Source organism: Anolis sagrei, chromosome 3 (assembly GCF_037176765.1).
Source record: "Anolis sagrei isolate rAnoSag1 chromosome 3, rAnoSag1.mat, whole genome shotgun sequence".
In the NCBI taxonomy this organism is placed as follows: Eukaryota; Metazoa; Chordata; class Lepidosauria; order Squamata; family Dactyloidae; genus Anolis; species Anolis sagrei.
In genome coordinates, this window is record NC_090023.1 from 8,866,467 (window position 1) to 8,884,707 (window position 18,241).

Consider the following 18,241-nt stretch of genomic DNA (forward strand, 5'->3'; position numbering starts at 1 on the left):
ATTTGAGATCATCCGGGGAGGCCCTGCTCTCGACCCCACCGCTATCACAAGTGAGGCTGGTGGGGACGAGGAGCAGGGCCTTCTCAGTGGTGGCCCCCCACCTGTGGAACTCACTCTCGGGGGAAATCAGGGCATCAACATCCCTCCTTGCCTTCAGGAGGAAGGTAAAGACGTGGCTATGGGACCAGGCCTTTGGGCATCTTGACAATTAAATATGGAAACCAGATGGATAGGACCGACAAGGTGCGGAAATTGGAATTTAAACTATGCTGGGCTTAATTACCCTTGTGGTCTTATCCAGTTCTATGATTTTATGGACGTCCCACTGAATAGACTCAGAGGAGGTGGAAGTTTCCCAAGGCAACAAAAGAAACCAAGGGCCTGACCTGATGAGGTATGCGAGGCAGAGGCCGAAAAGTAGCAGCGAGAGGGGAGGCAGCAACACCAAGATCACCAGCGGTGGATCTGACCCTAGGGAAGAAAGAGGGACAAAATGGTGAAGGCACACCAAGGTCAACGAAAAGTAACAAGGACCTGGAATGAGTGAGTATCTCACCAAACTACTTCATTGTGGTAACTGTAACTAGGTATTTTTTTTAGTATAACTTGCACTAATATTTGTTATACTAAAAAAAACTAATTACATGTAACTAATGTTATTTCTGTGGCAATGAGGTGAAAAATCTAATTACCAGTCACTCGTCTTAAAATAATAATAATATGGTAGTACTGCAATAATAGTAGTAATAATAATAACAATAATAATATGGTAATAATAATAATAATAATAATAATAATGTAATGTTCATTTGTGGGATTAACAGAACTCAAAAACCACTGGATGAATTGACACCAAATTTGGACACAAGACATCTAACAACCCAATGTATGTCCTTCACTAAAAAAAATTGATTTTGTCATTTGGAAGTTGTAGTTGCTGGGATTTATAGTTCACCTATAATCAAACAGCATTCTGAATCCGACCAATGATGGAATTGAACCAAACTTGGCACACAGAACTCCCACGACCAAAAGAAAATACTGGAAGGGTTTGGTGGGCAGTGACCTTTGGTTTTGGAGTTGTAGTTCACCTACATCCAGAGATCACTGTGGACTCAAACAATGATGGATCTGGACCAAACTCTACATGAATACTCAATATGCCCAAATGTGAACATTGGTGGAGTTTGGGGAAAATAGAATCTTGACATTTGGGAGTTGTAGTTGCTGGGATTTATAGTTCACCTACAATCACAGAGCATTCTGAACCACACCAACAATAGAATTGGGCCAAACCTCCCACACAGAACCCCCATGTGGGCCACAGCAACACGTGGCAGGGGACGGATAATAATAATAATAATAATAATAATAATAATAATAATACAACTTACCAACTCATATTTTGGTGCCTCAAATGTTAGACCTATTTCTGGGTATACAAATGTCAACAGTAAGTGACATGTGTGCAGTGAAATTTGGGCAGACGCCGGGCAGCAGGACAAGATCATATGTAATGGTAGTTATCCATCCCTGCTTTGTTTTCTATGTCTTTCCAAAAGCAGCCATCCCTTACCTCTAATGCAGAGAACATCTGGATCAAACCAACAGTTGGAATCTGCTGGAAGAGGGCTTCCTCCGGGAAAGTGGATCCCTCGTCCAAGGGGCCGGAGCAATTCGGAAGAGGTCACCAGAATATAAGTGGGGAGAAGGCGGCTCCCTTTGCCATCTGTGTCCAGGACAACATACTTGGCCATTGGCCTTCCTTTGCTGTCCATCTGGACTCTGTGGCTAAAACCGGCAAAGTCAAGGTTTTTGACATGTTGGGTCAACAACATCCCCAAGATCTCTAAGGGTGTGTGATGATGTGCCTTGGCCAAAGCTTTCGCGACCAGGTAAATCGCATCGTAGATTGTGCCAAAGAGGGGAGAGACCTGGAAAAAAGAGATCAGCAGTCTTAGTTTTCAGCAAAGAAGGGAGTTTGGGAGAAAGGAGATTCTAGATTTGTTGTCGAAGGCTTCCATGGCCATCATCACAGGGTTGCTGTGAGTTTTTCAGGCCGTATGGCCATGTTCCAGTAGTATTTTCTTCTGACGTTTTGCCTGCATCTGTGGCTGGCATCTTCAGAGGTTCTGTTGACAATGAAGCAAATGGAACCATACATCAAGAGAATCACTAACCGCAGAGATGATGAAAAAATACAACCTACAAACAATCTGCAAAAGGGTACAATAGGTGGTTCTCAACCTGGGGTCCCCAGATGTTTTTGGTCTTCAACTCCCAGAAATCCTAACAGCTGGTAAACTGGCTTGGATTTCTGGTAGTTGTAGGCCAAAAACATCTGGGGACCCCAGGTTGAGAACCAAAACAATCACTGTCGATGACAAAATGGCTATGGAAGTTCTAATTGTGTTAAATTAATGCTAATAGCATGAAACTTCTTTATTTTTTTGGTGGCTCGGGGAGCTTCATCACTTAACCAGGCTGAATGCTGTGGAGCCATGGGAGCTGTAGCTTTACAAGGTCTCTAGCCTTCTCCGCCAAATAGTGCCGGTGCCTCAACAAACTGCAACTCCCATGATTCCATAGCATCGAGACATGGCAATTAAAGTGGTCTCAAACCTGAATTCATTCTATGGTGCAGATGACATTGTAAAGAAGGTCTTTACTCCACTTTGGCAGAAAGAACGAAATGCAAAGATACAGAATGGGGGAACAATGCCTGGCTCGAAAGCAGTACATGTGAAAAAGATCTTGGAGTCCTCATGGACAACAAGTTAAACATGAGCCAGGAATGTGATGTGGCGGCAAAAAAAGCCAATGGGATTTTGGCCTGCATCAAGAGGAGCATAGTGTCTAGGTCCAGGGAAGTAATGCTACCCCTCTATTCTGCTCTGGTTAGACCACACCTGGAATATTGTGTCCAATTCTGGGCACCACAATTCAAGAGAGATATTGACAAGCTGGAATGTGTCCAGAGGAGGGTGACTCAAATGATCCAGGGTCTGGAGAACAAACCCTATGAGGAGCAGCTTAAGGAGCTGGGCATGTTTAGCATGAAGAAGAGAAGGCTGAGAGGAGATATGATAGCCATGTATAAATATGTGAAAGAAAGTCACAGGGAGGAGGGAGCAAGCTTGTTTTCTGCTTCCCTAGAGACTAGGAAGCAAAACAATGGCTTCAAACTACAAGAGAGGAGATTCCATCTGAACATGAGGAAGAACTTCCTGACTGTGAGAGCCGTTCAGCAGTGGAACTCTCTGCCTCAGAGTGTGGTGGAGGCTCCTTCTTTGGGAGCTTTTAAACAGAGGCTGGATGGCCATCTGTCAGGGGTGATTTGAATGCAATATTCCTGCTTCTTGGCAGGGGGTTGGACTGGATGGCCCATGAGGTCTCTTCCAACTGTTTGATTCTATGATTCTATGATTCTGTTTGTAGGCAATGCTGACCTGTTGTGGTTCCAGATTTAGTGTTATTTCACCCCGTTGTTTTGCAGTGTCAAATGCCTCGTAAAAGCTTCTCTCCCCAGACTGTAAAGTAATCGTCAACACAGCATCGTAAGCTTTCCGGAAGACATGGTCGTTTTCAAGAATGAAGTAGGAATGGTTTTCGTAGGGAAGGCTGTAGAACAGAGTGTCGTATGGCACAAAGACATATCTCCCATCGGTCAGTCCCAATTCCTGAGCTTTGGTTAGGAACGTCGCTTGGTCTTCACCTCCAATGAGGGCAGAATGCATGCAGAGAATGAGAACTGAAATAAGAGAAAGCAGAGTTATTTCCATTTTTTCAAAATTCTGTAGTTTTTAGTGTTGTGCAAATGAATAGAAGAAGACAATGAAATGCTTACTCTTTCTATAATAAGAAATTCAAGGTGCAGATTTGATAAATGTGAATTTAATATGATGTTTGGGAATGAATGGAAGAATGGAAGGCTGTATGGATAGAGCTAATAATTTCGAAAACACTAGTAAAAGACCCAGGCCTGCAATGACTAACTACCTTCTTGCTGGACTGTAATTAAAAGTAAGCTGTGATAAGAACTGGAACAGTGATAACAGAAATGTTCGCAACATTCCTTATGTTAAGAAGGAAGTCAACACAAGCCTTGTGTTTGTCAACACCAATCAAGAAGAGTCAACATCTGCCCAGGAAATTGAGATGGAACCAGGATGGAAGACGTCTATCATTAATTTACAACTTTGGGACTACATCAGCAGAATATTCCTATAAAAGACTCAGTCTAATAATGCTCAAAGTGTGGCAGACTGAGGAGTCTGTTCTACCCGCCATGCTCTGCTCGTCGATTTTCCACAAACTCCACCACTGTTCTAATTTGGGCATATTGAATATTCGTGCCAAAGGATCCAGATCCATAATTGTTTGAGAGCACAATGCTCTTTCGATGTAGGTAAACTACAACTCCCAAACTCAAGGTCAATGCCCACCAAACCTTTCCAGTATTTTTTGCTGGTCATGGGAATTCTGTGTGCCAAGTTTGGTTCAATTTCATCATTAGTGGAGTTTGGAATGCTCTATGATTGTAGGTGAACTATACATCCCAGCAACTACAACTTCCAAATGACAATATCAATCCCCTTACCAACCCACCAGTATTCAAATTTGGCGTATTGGGTATTTGTGCGAATTTTGGTCCAATGAATGAAAATACATCCTGCATATCAGATATTTACAGTAGCAAAATTATAGTTATGAAGTAGCAACAAAAATAATTTTAGGGTTGGAGGTCACCACAACATGAGGAACTGTATTAAGGGGTCATGGCATTAGGAAGGTTGAGAACCATTGGTCTAGGAGAATGGGGTCAGTCCAGATGGTCCTTGAGATCCTTTCCGTATCTATGAGCCTGTGATTCTATGATCAAATTGGCTGTGTTGGAGCTATGGTAGTTAAAGCAGTATCAGAGTAGTATAACTGTCTAGATTAGATAGACACTATGACATATGCCCTTTCCAAAAGGGAGCATTCACATGCTTCTCACCTTTGACGCTTCCATCCGCCTGGATCTTTGCCCAAGTCCCTTCAATAGCCTCATCTCCTTTGCCCATTGATGTCACAACTCCAACCGGCAGTCCTCGGTTTCTCAGTGTAACGGCTAGTTTATTGGCCGTCTCAACCCAAAGGTCCTCTTTGGAAAAGACGATGCCGACGTGAGCCCATTGGAAATGCTTCAAGACAGCCAGGAGGATGCTGGTCGAAGAGGGCAAGGTCCTGACAAAGGTTGGGTGTTGGCTTGGGTTGTCCAGCTCCTCACTGAGGCATGCCCAAGAGAAAAGGGCTTTATTCCATCCCATCCCAAGCAAAGAGGCTGTGACGCAGTAGCCAGGATTCAGGGGCCCTATAAAAGCCGAAGCATGCTTTGCATCCCTAGTGAACCCAGCCAAGGCTTGGCTAGTTTGGCAGTCTTCGTCATACACAGTGCAGTCCAATTGCTGAGCGCCATTAACAGAAGGGTCCTTCTTTATCCTTTCCATGGCTAACTTTGTGGCCAATTGAGGGTAAGCCTTGGATAGAAAAGGATCACAGGACCATGGTCCTACCAGACCAATGTTGAAGACCATGCAGTTTATTGGGGAAGGTGGAGGGACCATCCCAAGAAGTATCCACCACAGTCCCATCAACATCCGACAAAACAACCTTATATAATGGGAGATGATCAGAGATGAGTGGTGAAAACACACCAGGAAAGCCATCATCTTTTATCTAGTTAGTCCCAGGCAAAAGTCTTTAAGATGACGCGCTCTATCAAAAAGAAAATACAAAATCGATTAGCGCTGGTATGGATAGATCAAAGGAGCCTTTAAGTTGCATGACCTAGAACAGTGGTTCTCAACCTTTCTAATGCAGTGACCCCTAAATATAGTTCCTCATGTTGTGGTGATCCCCAACCATATTTTCATTACTACTTTATAACTGCTGCTGTTATGAATTGTAATGTAAATATCTGATATTCAGGATCGGCATGTGCTTCCTGCACCAACCCTCATCCCTCACGCTCTTGCCAATGCCGGGAGAAGGCCTAGGCTTCTCGAGGGCTTTCTGGCGCCCTGTAGATGGTGCATGGGGCCTAACGAGGTGGTGCCATAACCCCTCAGAAATGGTCAAATGACCCCTCTGGAGGTTGTGACCCCCAGGTTGAGAACCACTAGCCTAGAAGGAACACATACATTTATAGTCAGCCACCCACATTTTCTGGGATCCCCATGAATTTTAAACTTCCACTCTATGTCTAACTTTTATTTTGTGTATTTTAATATGTATTTTATAGAAAGATGTTTAATACTTCTTGGGAAGAGAGCAATGACCAATCTTGATAAAATAGTGAAGAGTAGAGACATGACACTGGCAACAAAGATCTGCATAGTCAAAGCCAGGGGTACTCAAACTTTTTAAACAGGGGGCCAGTTCACTGGCCCTCAGACTGTTGTAGGAATTTGATTAAAAAAAACTATAATCATATTCCTATGCACACTGCACATATCTTATTTTGAAGTTAAAAAAATAACGGGAACAAATACAATATTTAAAATGAAGAACCACTTTGTATTGTCGAAGGCTTTAATGGCCAGAATCACTGGGTTGTTGTAGGTTTTGTGGACTGTATGGCCATGTTCTAGAAGCATTCTCTCCTGATGTTTCACCTTCATCTGTGGCAGGCATCCTCAGAGGCTGTGAGGTCTGTTGGAAACTAGGAAAATTGGGTTTATATATCTGTGGAAGGTCCAAGATGGGAGAAAGAACTCTTGCCTGTTCGAGGTAGGTGTGAATGTTTCAATTGGCCACCATGATTAGCATTTGATGGACTGACAGCTTTTTGGTGTGCCCTGTTACTGCCTGGGGGAATCCTTTGTTTACACAGATATATTATTATTATTATTATTATTATTATTATGGTAAAAAATATGAATAAAAGATGCATTGTTTCTATCTGTGAGTCTGTAGGAATTTTGAAGTCCTCCACCACAAATTTGTGTTCATTTTCCACTGAAAGCTGACTGTAGAATTGTACTGGGGGAGAGATAACACTTTAGTTAAATACATGAACAATCAAATATCAAATGTCAAAGCCCCAGACGTGCAGTGTAGATGCATTAATTCTGCATCTACACTGCAGAATTAATACAGTTTGACACCAGTTTGACTGTCAAGGCATAATGCTATGGAATCCTGGGATTTAAAATATTATAATCTGGCACATGATATTACATGTGCAGGAAAACATGCAGAAAAATATAGGAAAGAGGCACTCCATATCTATACACATGGGCCTGAATGCCTGATGTGAGTCCCAATTATGGGACACCCTTTTTTTGTGTCAGGAGAAACTTGAGAAACTGCAAGTTGATTCTGCTGTGAGAGAATTTGCTGTCTGCAAGGACGTTGCCCAGGGGACACCTGGATGTTTTACCATCCTGTGGGAGGCTTCTCTTATGTTCCTCCATGAGAAGCTGGAGCTAACAGATGGTAGCTCACCCCACTCCCCAGATTCGAACCACTGACACTGTGGTCATCATTCCTGCCGACCCAAGGGTTTAATCCAATTTAACACCGAGGGCTTCACATTGAATCAATGGGATTTACACCAGTATTGACTCATCAGTCAATAATTAATTCAGTGTTCTAGTTAGGACTGATAATAGAATTCTGGACATATACAATGCTATCTCTTGATTTGTTTAGACACTCATTGGCACAGCACTGCATTACACCAGTGCACAATTGTCACAAAAGTCTCCAAATCTAACATTACATTTTACTTTGTAGACTCCCCAACTGGATCATCACTGAACTGAAATAATTTCACTTTTAGGGGTTATCTTTCCAAATGCAAGTGTGGAGAAGAGCAAACCACTGACCACCTGCTGCAATGCAACCTGAGCCCCGCCACATGCACAATGAAGGAACTCCTTGCGGCAACACCAGAGGCACTCCAAGTGGCCAGATACTGGTCAAAGGACATTTAATCAACTACCAAGCTTGCAAACTCTGTTTTATCTGTTTTTTTAAAAAATGTTTAAAATGTAATACAATTGTTTGGCTGCTACTGACACGATAAATAAATAAATAAAATATTTCCAAATCTTTCCACACATTGCATATTTATTTATTTATTTAAAATATTTATATTCCACCCTTCTCACCCCACAGGGGACTCAGGGTGGATTACAACGTACATATACATAGCAAATACTCAATGCCATAGACACACAACATATATAGACAGACACAGAGGCTATTTAACATTCCAGCTTTTTCATGAGGATATTCTGGCCACCAGGGGAGCTGTCACTTCACCGTCCACTGATGGAGTACTTCCTCATTCTTTTGCATGCTCGCTGGAGATTTTATGGTGTCATAAATTAGTTAAATTAGCCTCCCCGCATAAGCAGTACCTAAATTTTCTACTTGAGAGATGCAACTGTCTTCCGGGCTGCAAAGGTTGACAGCAAGCTACACAAATGGTTGGAAGCTCACTCCAACCCGGGCTGACTTCGAACTCATGACCTTTTGGTCAGTAGTGATCTGAATGACGCTGACTCCCAGCCAGCTGTGCCACAGTCCTGGTGTTACTTAATTCACAATTTCCCGGTGTTACTTAATTCCCAACTTCCAAAACAAAGCTTCGGTTTTTGTTCTCTTGAGTGAAACTGCTCTGTTTGAGCAGAGACATGTTACAGAAAATCAAAAAAATAATGTAAGTGGTCCAGAATTGGAGGGTTAAAATGAGCCACTTAAAGAAAAGCAACCATTTTAAGTGACAATATGCAATTTTGCAAATTACGCCTAGTTCACCGCATTTGGATGGGAAGATTGTATCTGAACGAACGAACGAACAGACAGAAGAGAGATCTTGCTGAGATACTTAAATGGCACTATTATTTCCAATTGTGTCTCTAGCACTTGCTCAAGACAATGAGCACACTTTTTAAATATGAAAGGCAAGGATGACAAGATAAAAGGAAGCGATTCTTCTCCGTTTGCATTATAAAACTCTGACTGTCTGATGGAATATTTGATTGCATCTTCTCTAAGTCAGCTTTTTGGCCGAACTAGATTGCCACATAGTGCTGTTTCAAACTGCATTATATGATCAACGTAGCGCCATATAATGCAGTTCCAAACTGTGACGTAAGGCATTGTAGATCCAGCCTTTGAAGATCAAAAGACTGGTGAACGAAACCTCTATGGCAGTGTTTCTCAACCTGGGGGTCGGGACCCCTGTAGGGGTCGCGAAGGGGTGTCAGAGGGGTCGCCAAAGACCATCAGAAAACACAGTATTTTCTGTTGGTCATGGGGGTCACTGTTTGGGAAGTTTGGCCTAATTCTATCAATGTTGATGTTCAGAACGCTCCTTGATTGTAGGTGAACTATAAATCCCAGCAAGTACAACTCCCAAATCTCAAGGTCTATTTTCACAAAACCCCATGAGTGTTCACATTTGGGCATACTGAGTATTCGTGCCAAGTTTGGTCCAGATCCATCATTGTTGGAGTCTAGAGTGCTCTCTGGATATAGGCGAACTTCAACTCCCAAACTCAAGGTCAATGCCCACCAAAGCCTTCCAGTATTTTCTGTTGGTCATGGAAGTTCTGTGTGCCAACTTTGGTTCAATTCCATTGCTGGTGGGGTTCAGAATGCTCTTTGTTTACAGGTTAACTATAAATCCTAGCGACTACAACTCCCAAATGACAAAATCAATCCCCCCACCAACCCCACCATTATTCAAATTTGGGCATACCGGATATTTGTACCAAATTTGCTCCAGTGAATGAAAATACATCCTGCAGATCATTATTTACATGGATATTCATAATGTTAGGTTTCTGGTTGGGGGTCACCACAACTGTATTATGGGGTCGCGGCATTAGGAAGGTTGAGAACCACTGCTCTACGGGGTTCAATACAGTTGTCCCATTTTTTTTTACCCACATTTTACTTTCACTCTATATAACAGTGTTTCTCAGCCTTCCTAATGCCGCGACCCCATAATACAGTTCCTCATTTATTTATTTACTAGCGCTGCCCGGGTAATTTGAGAAAGGCATTTTGCGGCAAGGTTGGTCTTTATCAGTTATTTATGTGGCTTTCAGTGCTCTCAGGAATTCAGTACTGCGAGTCTCATCGTCCATGGTCCATCATCCTCCAAACAGCACCAGGATGTAGAGTGGGTCATGTGGGCTCTGTGTGCCAAGTTTGGTCTTGATCAGTCATTGGATGAGTGTCACAGAGGTCTCAGGAAGTGAGTGGGCGTACTTAAAGTCCCATAATCCATGGTCCATCCTCCTACAAAACTGCACCAGGATGTAGAGTGAGTCATGTGGGCTCTGTGTGCCAAGTTTGGTCTTTATCGGTCTTTGTTGGGGGGCAAGGCAGTCTGAGGGAACAGAAGGGTGGGAAAGTACTACAAATCCCATCGTCCATTGTTTTACTTATTATGTAACTGTTGTTTTATCTGTTGTATATGTGGGGCATTGAATTGTTGCCGGCTGTAAGCCAACCTGAGTCCCCTTTCGGGGTAGAGAAGGGCGGGGTACAAATATTTGAAATAAATAAATAATCTTAATTCACTGGACCAAATTTGGCACAAATACCCGATATGCCCAAATTCGAATTCCAGTGGGGTTGGGGGGGGGGGGGGTTGATTTTGTTATTTGGGAGTTGTAGCTGCTAGGATTTATAGTTCACCTACATGAGCCAATATTATGATGTGGCAGCTCAAAAGGCGAATGCGATTCTAGGCTGTATCAATAGGAGTCTAGTGACCAGATCAAGAGAAGCAAGAAATCCACTTTTAAAATCAGTTTATGTATATATGTTTGTAGTTCAGGCTTATATGCAATTGGAATACACATGTATGCTATGTGGTTTGATATGTTATTGTTAGGCAATGTCTCTGTTTATGGGGCAGTAGGATAAACCACCTACAATCAAAGAGCATTCTGAACTCCACCAGTGATGGAATCGGACCAAACTTGGCACACAGAACTCCCATGGCCAACAGAAAATACTGGAAGGGTTTGGTGGCCATTGGCCTTGAGTTTGGGAGTTGTAGTTCACCCACATCCAAAGAGCATTGTGGACTCAAACAATGAATTTGGACCAAACTTGGCACAAATACTCAATATGCCAAAATGTGAACACTGGTGGTGTTTGGGGAAAATAGACCTTGACATTTGGGAGTTGCCGTTGCTGAGATTTATAGTTCACCAACAATCAAAGAGCATTCTGAACTCCACCAGTGATGGAATTGAACCAAACTTGGCACACAGAACTCCCATGACTAGCAGAAAATACTGGAAGGGTTTGCTGGGCATTGGCCTTGAGTTTGGAAGTTGTAGTTCATGTACATCCAGAGAGCACTGTGGACTCAAACAATGATGGATCTGGACTAAACTTGGCACAAATACTCAATATGCCGAAATACGAACACTGGTGGAGTTTGGAGGAAATAGACCTTGAGATTTGGGAGTTGCCATTGCTGGGATTTATAGTTCACTTTCAATCAAAGAGCATTCTGAGCTCCACCAGAGATGGAATTGAACCAAACTTGGCACACAGAACTCCTATGACCAGCGGAAAATACTGGAAGGGTTTGCTGGGCATTGGCCTTGAGCTTGGGAGTTGTAGTTCACTACATCCAGAGAGCACTGTGGACTCCGGTGGAGTTTGGGGAAAATAGACCTTGACATTTGGGAGTTGTAGTTGCTGGGATTTATAGTTCACCTACAATCCAAGAGCATTCTGAACTCCACCAGTGATGGAATTGAACCAAACTTGGCACACAGAACTCCCGTGACCAGCAGAAAATACTGGAAGGGTTTGCTGGGCATTGGCCTTGAGTTTGGGAGTTGTAGTTCACTTACATCCAGAGAGCACTGTGGACTCAAACAATGATGGATCTGGACGAAACTTGGCATGAATACTCAATATGCTGACAAAGTTCACCTACAATCAAGGAGCATTCTGAACCCTACCAACAATAGAAATCACCTGTCAGTGATTGCAGTTCACCTACAATCAAAGAGCATTCTGAACCCCACCAATGATAGAACTGGGCCAAACTTCCCACACAGAACCCCCACAACCAACAGAAAATACTGTATTTTCTGATGATCTCTGTTTTCTGATGGCCTTTGACGACCTCTCTGACACCCCTCGCAACCCCTCCCAGGTTTCCTGACCCCCAGGTTGAGAAACACTGCTCCATAAAACCATGTGAAATCCACTTACCGTATCCAAAATACGACAGTTCCACCTCCCAGTCAACATTAATCACTGCAACGCAACCAACACAATGTTTCAAGACCAAACTTCATAACAGCAGTTTCTCCTGATACTCTCTGTTTTTTCCTGTCGTTTGAAGATAACCGTTTTGGGGATAACGAATGATGCACAAAAGCGTCTCTTCATTAACGGATGTGGCGCTGGCACTTTTTCTGAACTTGGTAGGAAACGACTGGCATCATATTCAGCACCACGGAGAGTTCCTCCTTTGGGACAACTCCTAATTAAAAGGATTTTTTGACAGAAAGCCACCCGCTTGGCAGCCCATTATTGAATTGTCACGGGCACCTCTTTCATAATCCCAAGTTGCCTTTTCCCTTTGGAGCTTCGGAGGCACCTCCACGGCTTCCGCGTTTTCAATTTCGACTCCTTTCCTCAATGGGAAGGCAAAGCCTTTTTGAGCAGTTCTTTCCTCTATTATAAAGAATGGCTTGTCACAGTTTAATTTCGGAGAAGCCTGACATGACTGCAATTACAGAAAGTACTAGTTTAAGCTCTGCATTTGAAGTAAGAAGATTTAGTTCGCACAATGCAGCTTTTGTTGGAATGGCTACAAGGCGACTCTAAGCTTTATGCCCAGATATTGGAGATGTTATGCAGACTGTGTTGTCGAAGGCTTTCATGGCCAGAATCACTGGGTTGTTGTAGGTTTTTTCGGGCTATATGGCCATGTTCTAGAGCAGTGGTTCTCAACCTGGGGTCCCCAGATGTTTTTGGCCTTCAACTCCCAAGAATCCTAACAGCTGGTAAACTAGCTGGGATTTCTGGGAGTTGTAGGCCGAAAACATCTGGGGACCCCAGATTGAGAACCACTGTTCTAGAGGCATTCTCTCCTGATGTCTCACCTGCATCTATGGCAAGCATCCTCAGAGGTAGTGAGGTCTGTTGGAACTAGGAAAATGGGTTTATATATCTGTGGAAAGACCAGGGTGGGACAAAGAACTCTTGTCTGTTGGAGCTAGGTTTGAATGTTTCAACTGACCATCTTGATTAGCATTTGATGGCCTGGCAGTGCCTGGAGCAATCTTTTGTTGAGAAGTGATTAGATGTCCCTGATTGTTTCCTCTCTGCTGTTTTGCTGTTTTAATTTTAGTTTTTTAATACTGGTAGCCAGGTTTTGTTCATTTTCATGGTTTCCTCCTTTCTGCTGAAATTGTCCACATGCTTGTGGATTTCAATGCCTTCTCTGTGTAGTCTGACATGTTGGTTGTTGGAGTGGTCCAGCATTTCTGTGTTCTCAAATAATATGTTGAGTCCAGGTTGGTTCATCAGGTGCTCTGCTATGGCTGACTTCTCTGGTTGGAGTAGTCTGCAGTGCCTTTCATGTTCCTTGATTCGTGTTTGGACAATGCTGCATTTGGTGGTCCCTCTGTAGACTTGTCCACAGCTGCATGGTACACGGTAGACTCCTGCAGAGGTGAGAGGATCCCTCTTGTCCTTTGCTGAACGTAGCATTTGTTGGATTTTCTTGGTGGGTCTGTAGATAGTTTGTATGTTGTGTTTCCTCATCAGCTTCCCTCTGTATTCAGTGGTTCCCTTGATGTATGGCAGGAACACTTTTCCTCTGGGTGGATCTTCGTCTTGACTCTCATGACTTGTTCTTGGTCTTGCAGCTCTTCTGATGTCTGAGGTGGAGTCTCCATTGGCCTGGAGAGCCCAGTTGAGGTGGTTCACTTCTTCTTGGAGGAGGTGGGGTTCACAGATTCTTTTTGCACGGTCTGCCAAGGTTATGTAGACTGTTACAGTTGTTTAATATTATTTATTATTATTATTTTATTGACACAAAAACACAGTATGTCACAGCAAATGAGATCTATATGCTGGATTTTGTATCACAAAATCACAAGTCGAACACTTCACAAGCGTCTAGGACTGTGTGATGTATTTTCGAATGAAAATGCACCCAGATCTAATTAAAGTAGCCTTTTGCAGTTGACAGATCGTGATTTTGTCAATGTTTATTGTTTCCAAATGCCGGCTGAGATCTTTTAACATGGCACCCAGTGTGCCGGTGGCCACTGAGATCACCTGTACTGGTTTATGCCAGAGCCTTTGCAGTTCGATTTTGAGGTCCTGATAACAGCTGATTTTTTCCTGTTGTTTTTCCTCAATGCAACTTTCACCCGGTATGTCAACATCAATAATCCAAACTTTGTTCTTTTCCACAATTTTAATGGTTTTAAACACTACACCAGCTTGCTAAAATCAGCAAGCTGTTTATTGAAGACTTACTTACTTACTTACTTACTTAGGCGATCCCTCGTAGTCCAAGGATGATGGTCCTCCAAGTTCGGTGTCCTGGCGGTGGTTTCATACGTGACTGTGGAGTCCTATTCTTGATCTGCATCTTCTTCTGCAGTGAGGGCATTGGTTTCTAGGTGGAAGGCGGTCCAGGACAGGGTTGGCTTGACGCGCCTTCCTCTTGGCACATTTCTCTCTTTCACCTTCCATTCGTGCCTCTTCAAATTCTGCAGCACTGCTGGTCACAGCTGACCTCCAGCTGGAGCGCTCAAGGGCCATGGCTTCCCAGTTCTCAGTGTCTATGCCAAAGTTTTTAAGGCTGGTTTTGAGCCCATCTTTAAATCTCTTTTCCTGTCCACCAACATTCTGTTTTCTATTCTTGAGTTCACAGTAGAGCAACTGCTTTGGGAGATGGTGGTCAGGCATCCGGACATGGATGGTCCAGCAGAGTTGATGGTGGAGGAGCATCACTTCAGTGCTGGTGGTCTTTGCTTCTTCCAGCACGCTGATGTTTGTCCGCCTGTCTTCCCAAGAGATTTGCAGGAATTTCTGGAGGCAGCACTGATGGAATCGTTCCAGGAGTTGCATGTGACGTCTGTAGACAGTCCACGTTTCACAGGCATACAGCAGGGTTGGGAGGACAATAGCTTTAAAACAAGCACCTTGGTATCCCTACGGATGTCCCGGTCCTCAAACACTCTCTGCTTCATTCAGAAAAATGCTGCACTCACAGAGCTCAGGCGGTGTATTTCGGTATTGATGTTGACTTCTGTGGAGAGGTGGCTGCCAAGGTAGCGGAATGGTCAACAGTTTCTAATGTTACTCCATTAAGCTGTATCTCTGGCATTGGAGAGGGGCTGGCCGGCGACTGCTGGAACAGCACTTTGGTTTTCTCGATGTTCAATGACAGGCAGAGCTTCTCGTATTCTTCTGCAAAGGTGTTTAGAGTGGCTTGTAGATCTTCTTCTGAATGTTTATTGAAGAATATAAGTAGGCAAAGCAGTAAAATTAGCAAAAACAGTAAAGTTCCGAAACAAAAGTTAATCCATGAGCTTCAAGGCAAAACAAGATCGATAGGTATAAAAATCTATCAAACAGGCACAAGAATCCATGAAACAAGACAGCATGAAAAATCCAATACACAAATCAAGAGCTTGGCAAAAACTTGGCACATGAAACTAAGAACACTTGAAAGCAAGACCATCATGAAATTGCAACATTGACCCAACTGAGGCAGCTCTTTTCCATGAATCATTATAAAGGTTTTCCAGATCTCAAAACTGAAAGGAAAGCATTTCTCTTGACCTTACCACCAGATAAAAGTTTTTTATCTCTGTTTTCCTGAAAGCAAACTGATCTTCTTTGCACCTGAGCACTCTGTTTACAAAAGACTTGCTTTCTGTCTACACTCTCATTAACTTCATTCTCATTAAGTTCTGCACCAGACAAATAATCTTCAGACGGTTGCTCTGAGAAAGACTGCGAAGGGTCTCTCCCAGGAATGTGACCTTGTGAATCTTTCAGAGACAGCTCGGGCCTCTCGTCTCTGCTTAACTCAGACCCAGGCAAACTCTCATCCGCATTGTCAACAGACCCAGGCTCACCATCAAGAACATCATCCCCATTCCCATCACAAACATCAGACACTATCACAGGCTGAAAAGGCTGACATATAACATTACTTCGTGTGTAAATCCTCTCACTCATGTTCACTATCTGCATGCCAGGCTCAAGGTTTTCTACAACACAGTCACAAACTTGAAGTAAGCCATATCCGTAGATGTAAAAAAAGGGAGAACACTTAAGTCTGAATATGGAATGTAATTATCAGACCCATAAAATATAGTAGACTCCCCACCCACTTGAGAAAGGATCTTAACCATATAAGCCATGTTGACATGAGACTCTAGCTGAGCAGGGCAAAGAAGATTAAGACTCATTATTGTTCCAAGAATCAAAAGGAGACTCTGTGAAGCTCAAGTCGCAAGGCAGCTCTCTCCAAAACAATGGCATTTGGATACAAGAGTCATGTTGCTGATAGATAGAGAGATAGAGAGATAGAGAGAGAGAGAGAGATGGATAGATGGATAGATGGATAGATAGACAGACAGACAGACAAAGCATCCATTTCTATGTTCAATTCTCTGTCTTAAAGAAGAAACAAAGCTGCAAATTATTTTTGAAATATCCTTCTTACTTAGGCGATCCTTCATAGTCTGAGTAGGATTGTCATCCAAGATCGGTCTACTTGCTGTGGATCCGTAGGTGACTGTGGAGCTCTATTCTTGACCTGAATGTTCTCCTGCAGTGAGGCCATTGGTTTCCAGGTGGAAGGCATTCCTGGTCAGGGTATGGCTTGATACACCTTCCTCTTGGCACGTTTCTCTCTTTTGCCCTCCATTCTACACTTACTTACTTACTTACTTAGGCGATCCCTCGTTGGACGAGTAAGATGGTCTTCCATCATGGGTTTCCTTGTGGGTCCGCATGTGGCTGTGGAGCCCTATTCTTGCTCTGCATCTTCTTCCGCAGTGAGGGCATTGGTTTCCAGGTGGAAGGCGGTCCCGGTCGGGGTTGGCTTGACGCGCCTTCCTCCTGGCACGTTTCTCTCTTTCACCCTCCACTCGTGCCTCCTCGAATTCTGCAGCACTGCTGGTCACAGCTGACCTCCAGCTGGAGCGCTCAAGGGCCAGGGCCTCCCAGTTCTCAGTGTCTATGCCAGAGTTTTTAAGGTTGGCTTTGAGCCCACGGTGGTCAGGCATCCGGACAACGTGGCCTGTCCAGCGGAGTTGATGTTGGAGGACCATTGCTTCAATGCTGGTGGTCTTTGCTTCCTCCAGCACGCTGACGTTTGTCCGCTTGTCTTCCCAGGAGATTTGCAGGATTTTCCGGAGGCAGCGCTGATGGAATCGTTCCAGGAGCTGCATATGACGTCTGTAGAATGACGCCTCCATTCTACAGCACTGATGGTCACAGCTGACCTCCAGCTGGAGTGCTCAAGAGTCAGGGCTTCCCAGTTCTCAGTCTATGCCAGAGTTTTTAAGGTTGGCTTTGAGCCCATCTTTAAATCTCTTTTCCTGCCCACCAACATTCCGTTTTCCGTTCTTGAGTTTGGAATAGAGCAACTGCTTTGGGAGATGGTGGTCGGGCATCCGGACAATGTGGCCGGTCCAGCGGAGTTGATGGCGGAGGACCATCACTTCAATACTAGTGGTCGTTGCTTCTTCCAGCACACTGACATTTGTCCACTTGTCTTACCAGGATATTTGCAGGATTTTTTTGAGACAACGCTGATGGAATCGTTCCAGGAGTTGCATGTGACGTCTGTAGATAATCCACATGTCGCAGATGTATAGCAGAGTTGGGAGGACAATAGCTTTATAAACAAGCCCCTTGGTCTCCCTATGGATGTCCTGGTCCTCAAACACTCTCTGCTTCATTCAGAAAAAGGCTGCACTCGCAGAGCTCAGGCCGTGTTGTTTTTCAGTGTCATTGTTGACTTTTGTGGAGATGTATTTGCCAAGGTAGCAGAAATGGTCAACATTTCCTAATGTCACATCATTAAGCTGTATTTCTGGCATTGGAGAGGGATTGGGTGGTGACTGCTGGAAGAGGACTTTGGTTTTCCCGATGTTCAATGCGAGGCCAAGCTTCTCGTATACTTCTGTGAAGGTGTTTAGAGTGGCTTTTAGGTCTT

At 43.7% G+C, this 18,241-nt stretch overlaps 1 protein-coding gene across 1 annotated transcript in view; it reads right to left on the reverse strand.

The window, feature by feature from the left end:
* The window catches only part of LOC132770285 (retinal guanylyl cyclase 2-like), a 69,366-nt gene extending 56,689 nt beyond the window's left edge, over window positions 1–12,677 (reverse strand). Inside the window, exons 1-5 of the mRNA XM_067466467.1 lie at window positions 12,250–12,677; window positions 5,000–5,760; window positions 3,450–3,751; window positions 1,577–1,934; window positions 387–471 (exon numbers count right to left, since the gene is read on the reverse strand). Of these exons, the coding sequence (XP_067322568.1) occupies window positions 387–471; window positions 1,577–1,934; window positions 3,450–3,751; window positions 5,000–5,714 (1,460 nt within the window). The 5' untranslated portion in view covers window positions 5,715–5,760; window positions 12,250–12,677. The remainder of the gene's footprint in view (window positions 1–386; window positions 472–1,576; window positions 1,935–3,449; window positions 3,752–4,999; window positions 5,761–12,249) is intronic.
* Between the last annotated feature and the right edge of the window lie 5,564 nt (window positions 12,678–18,241).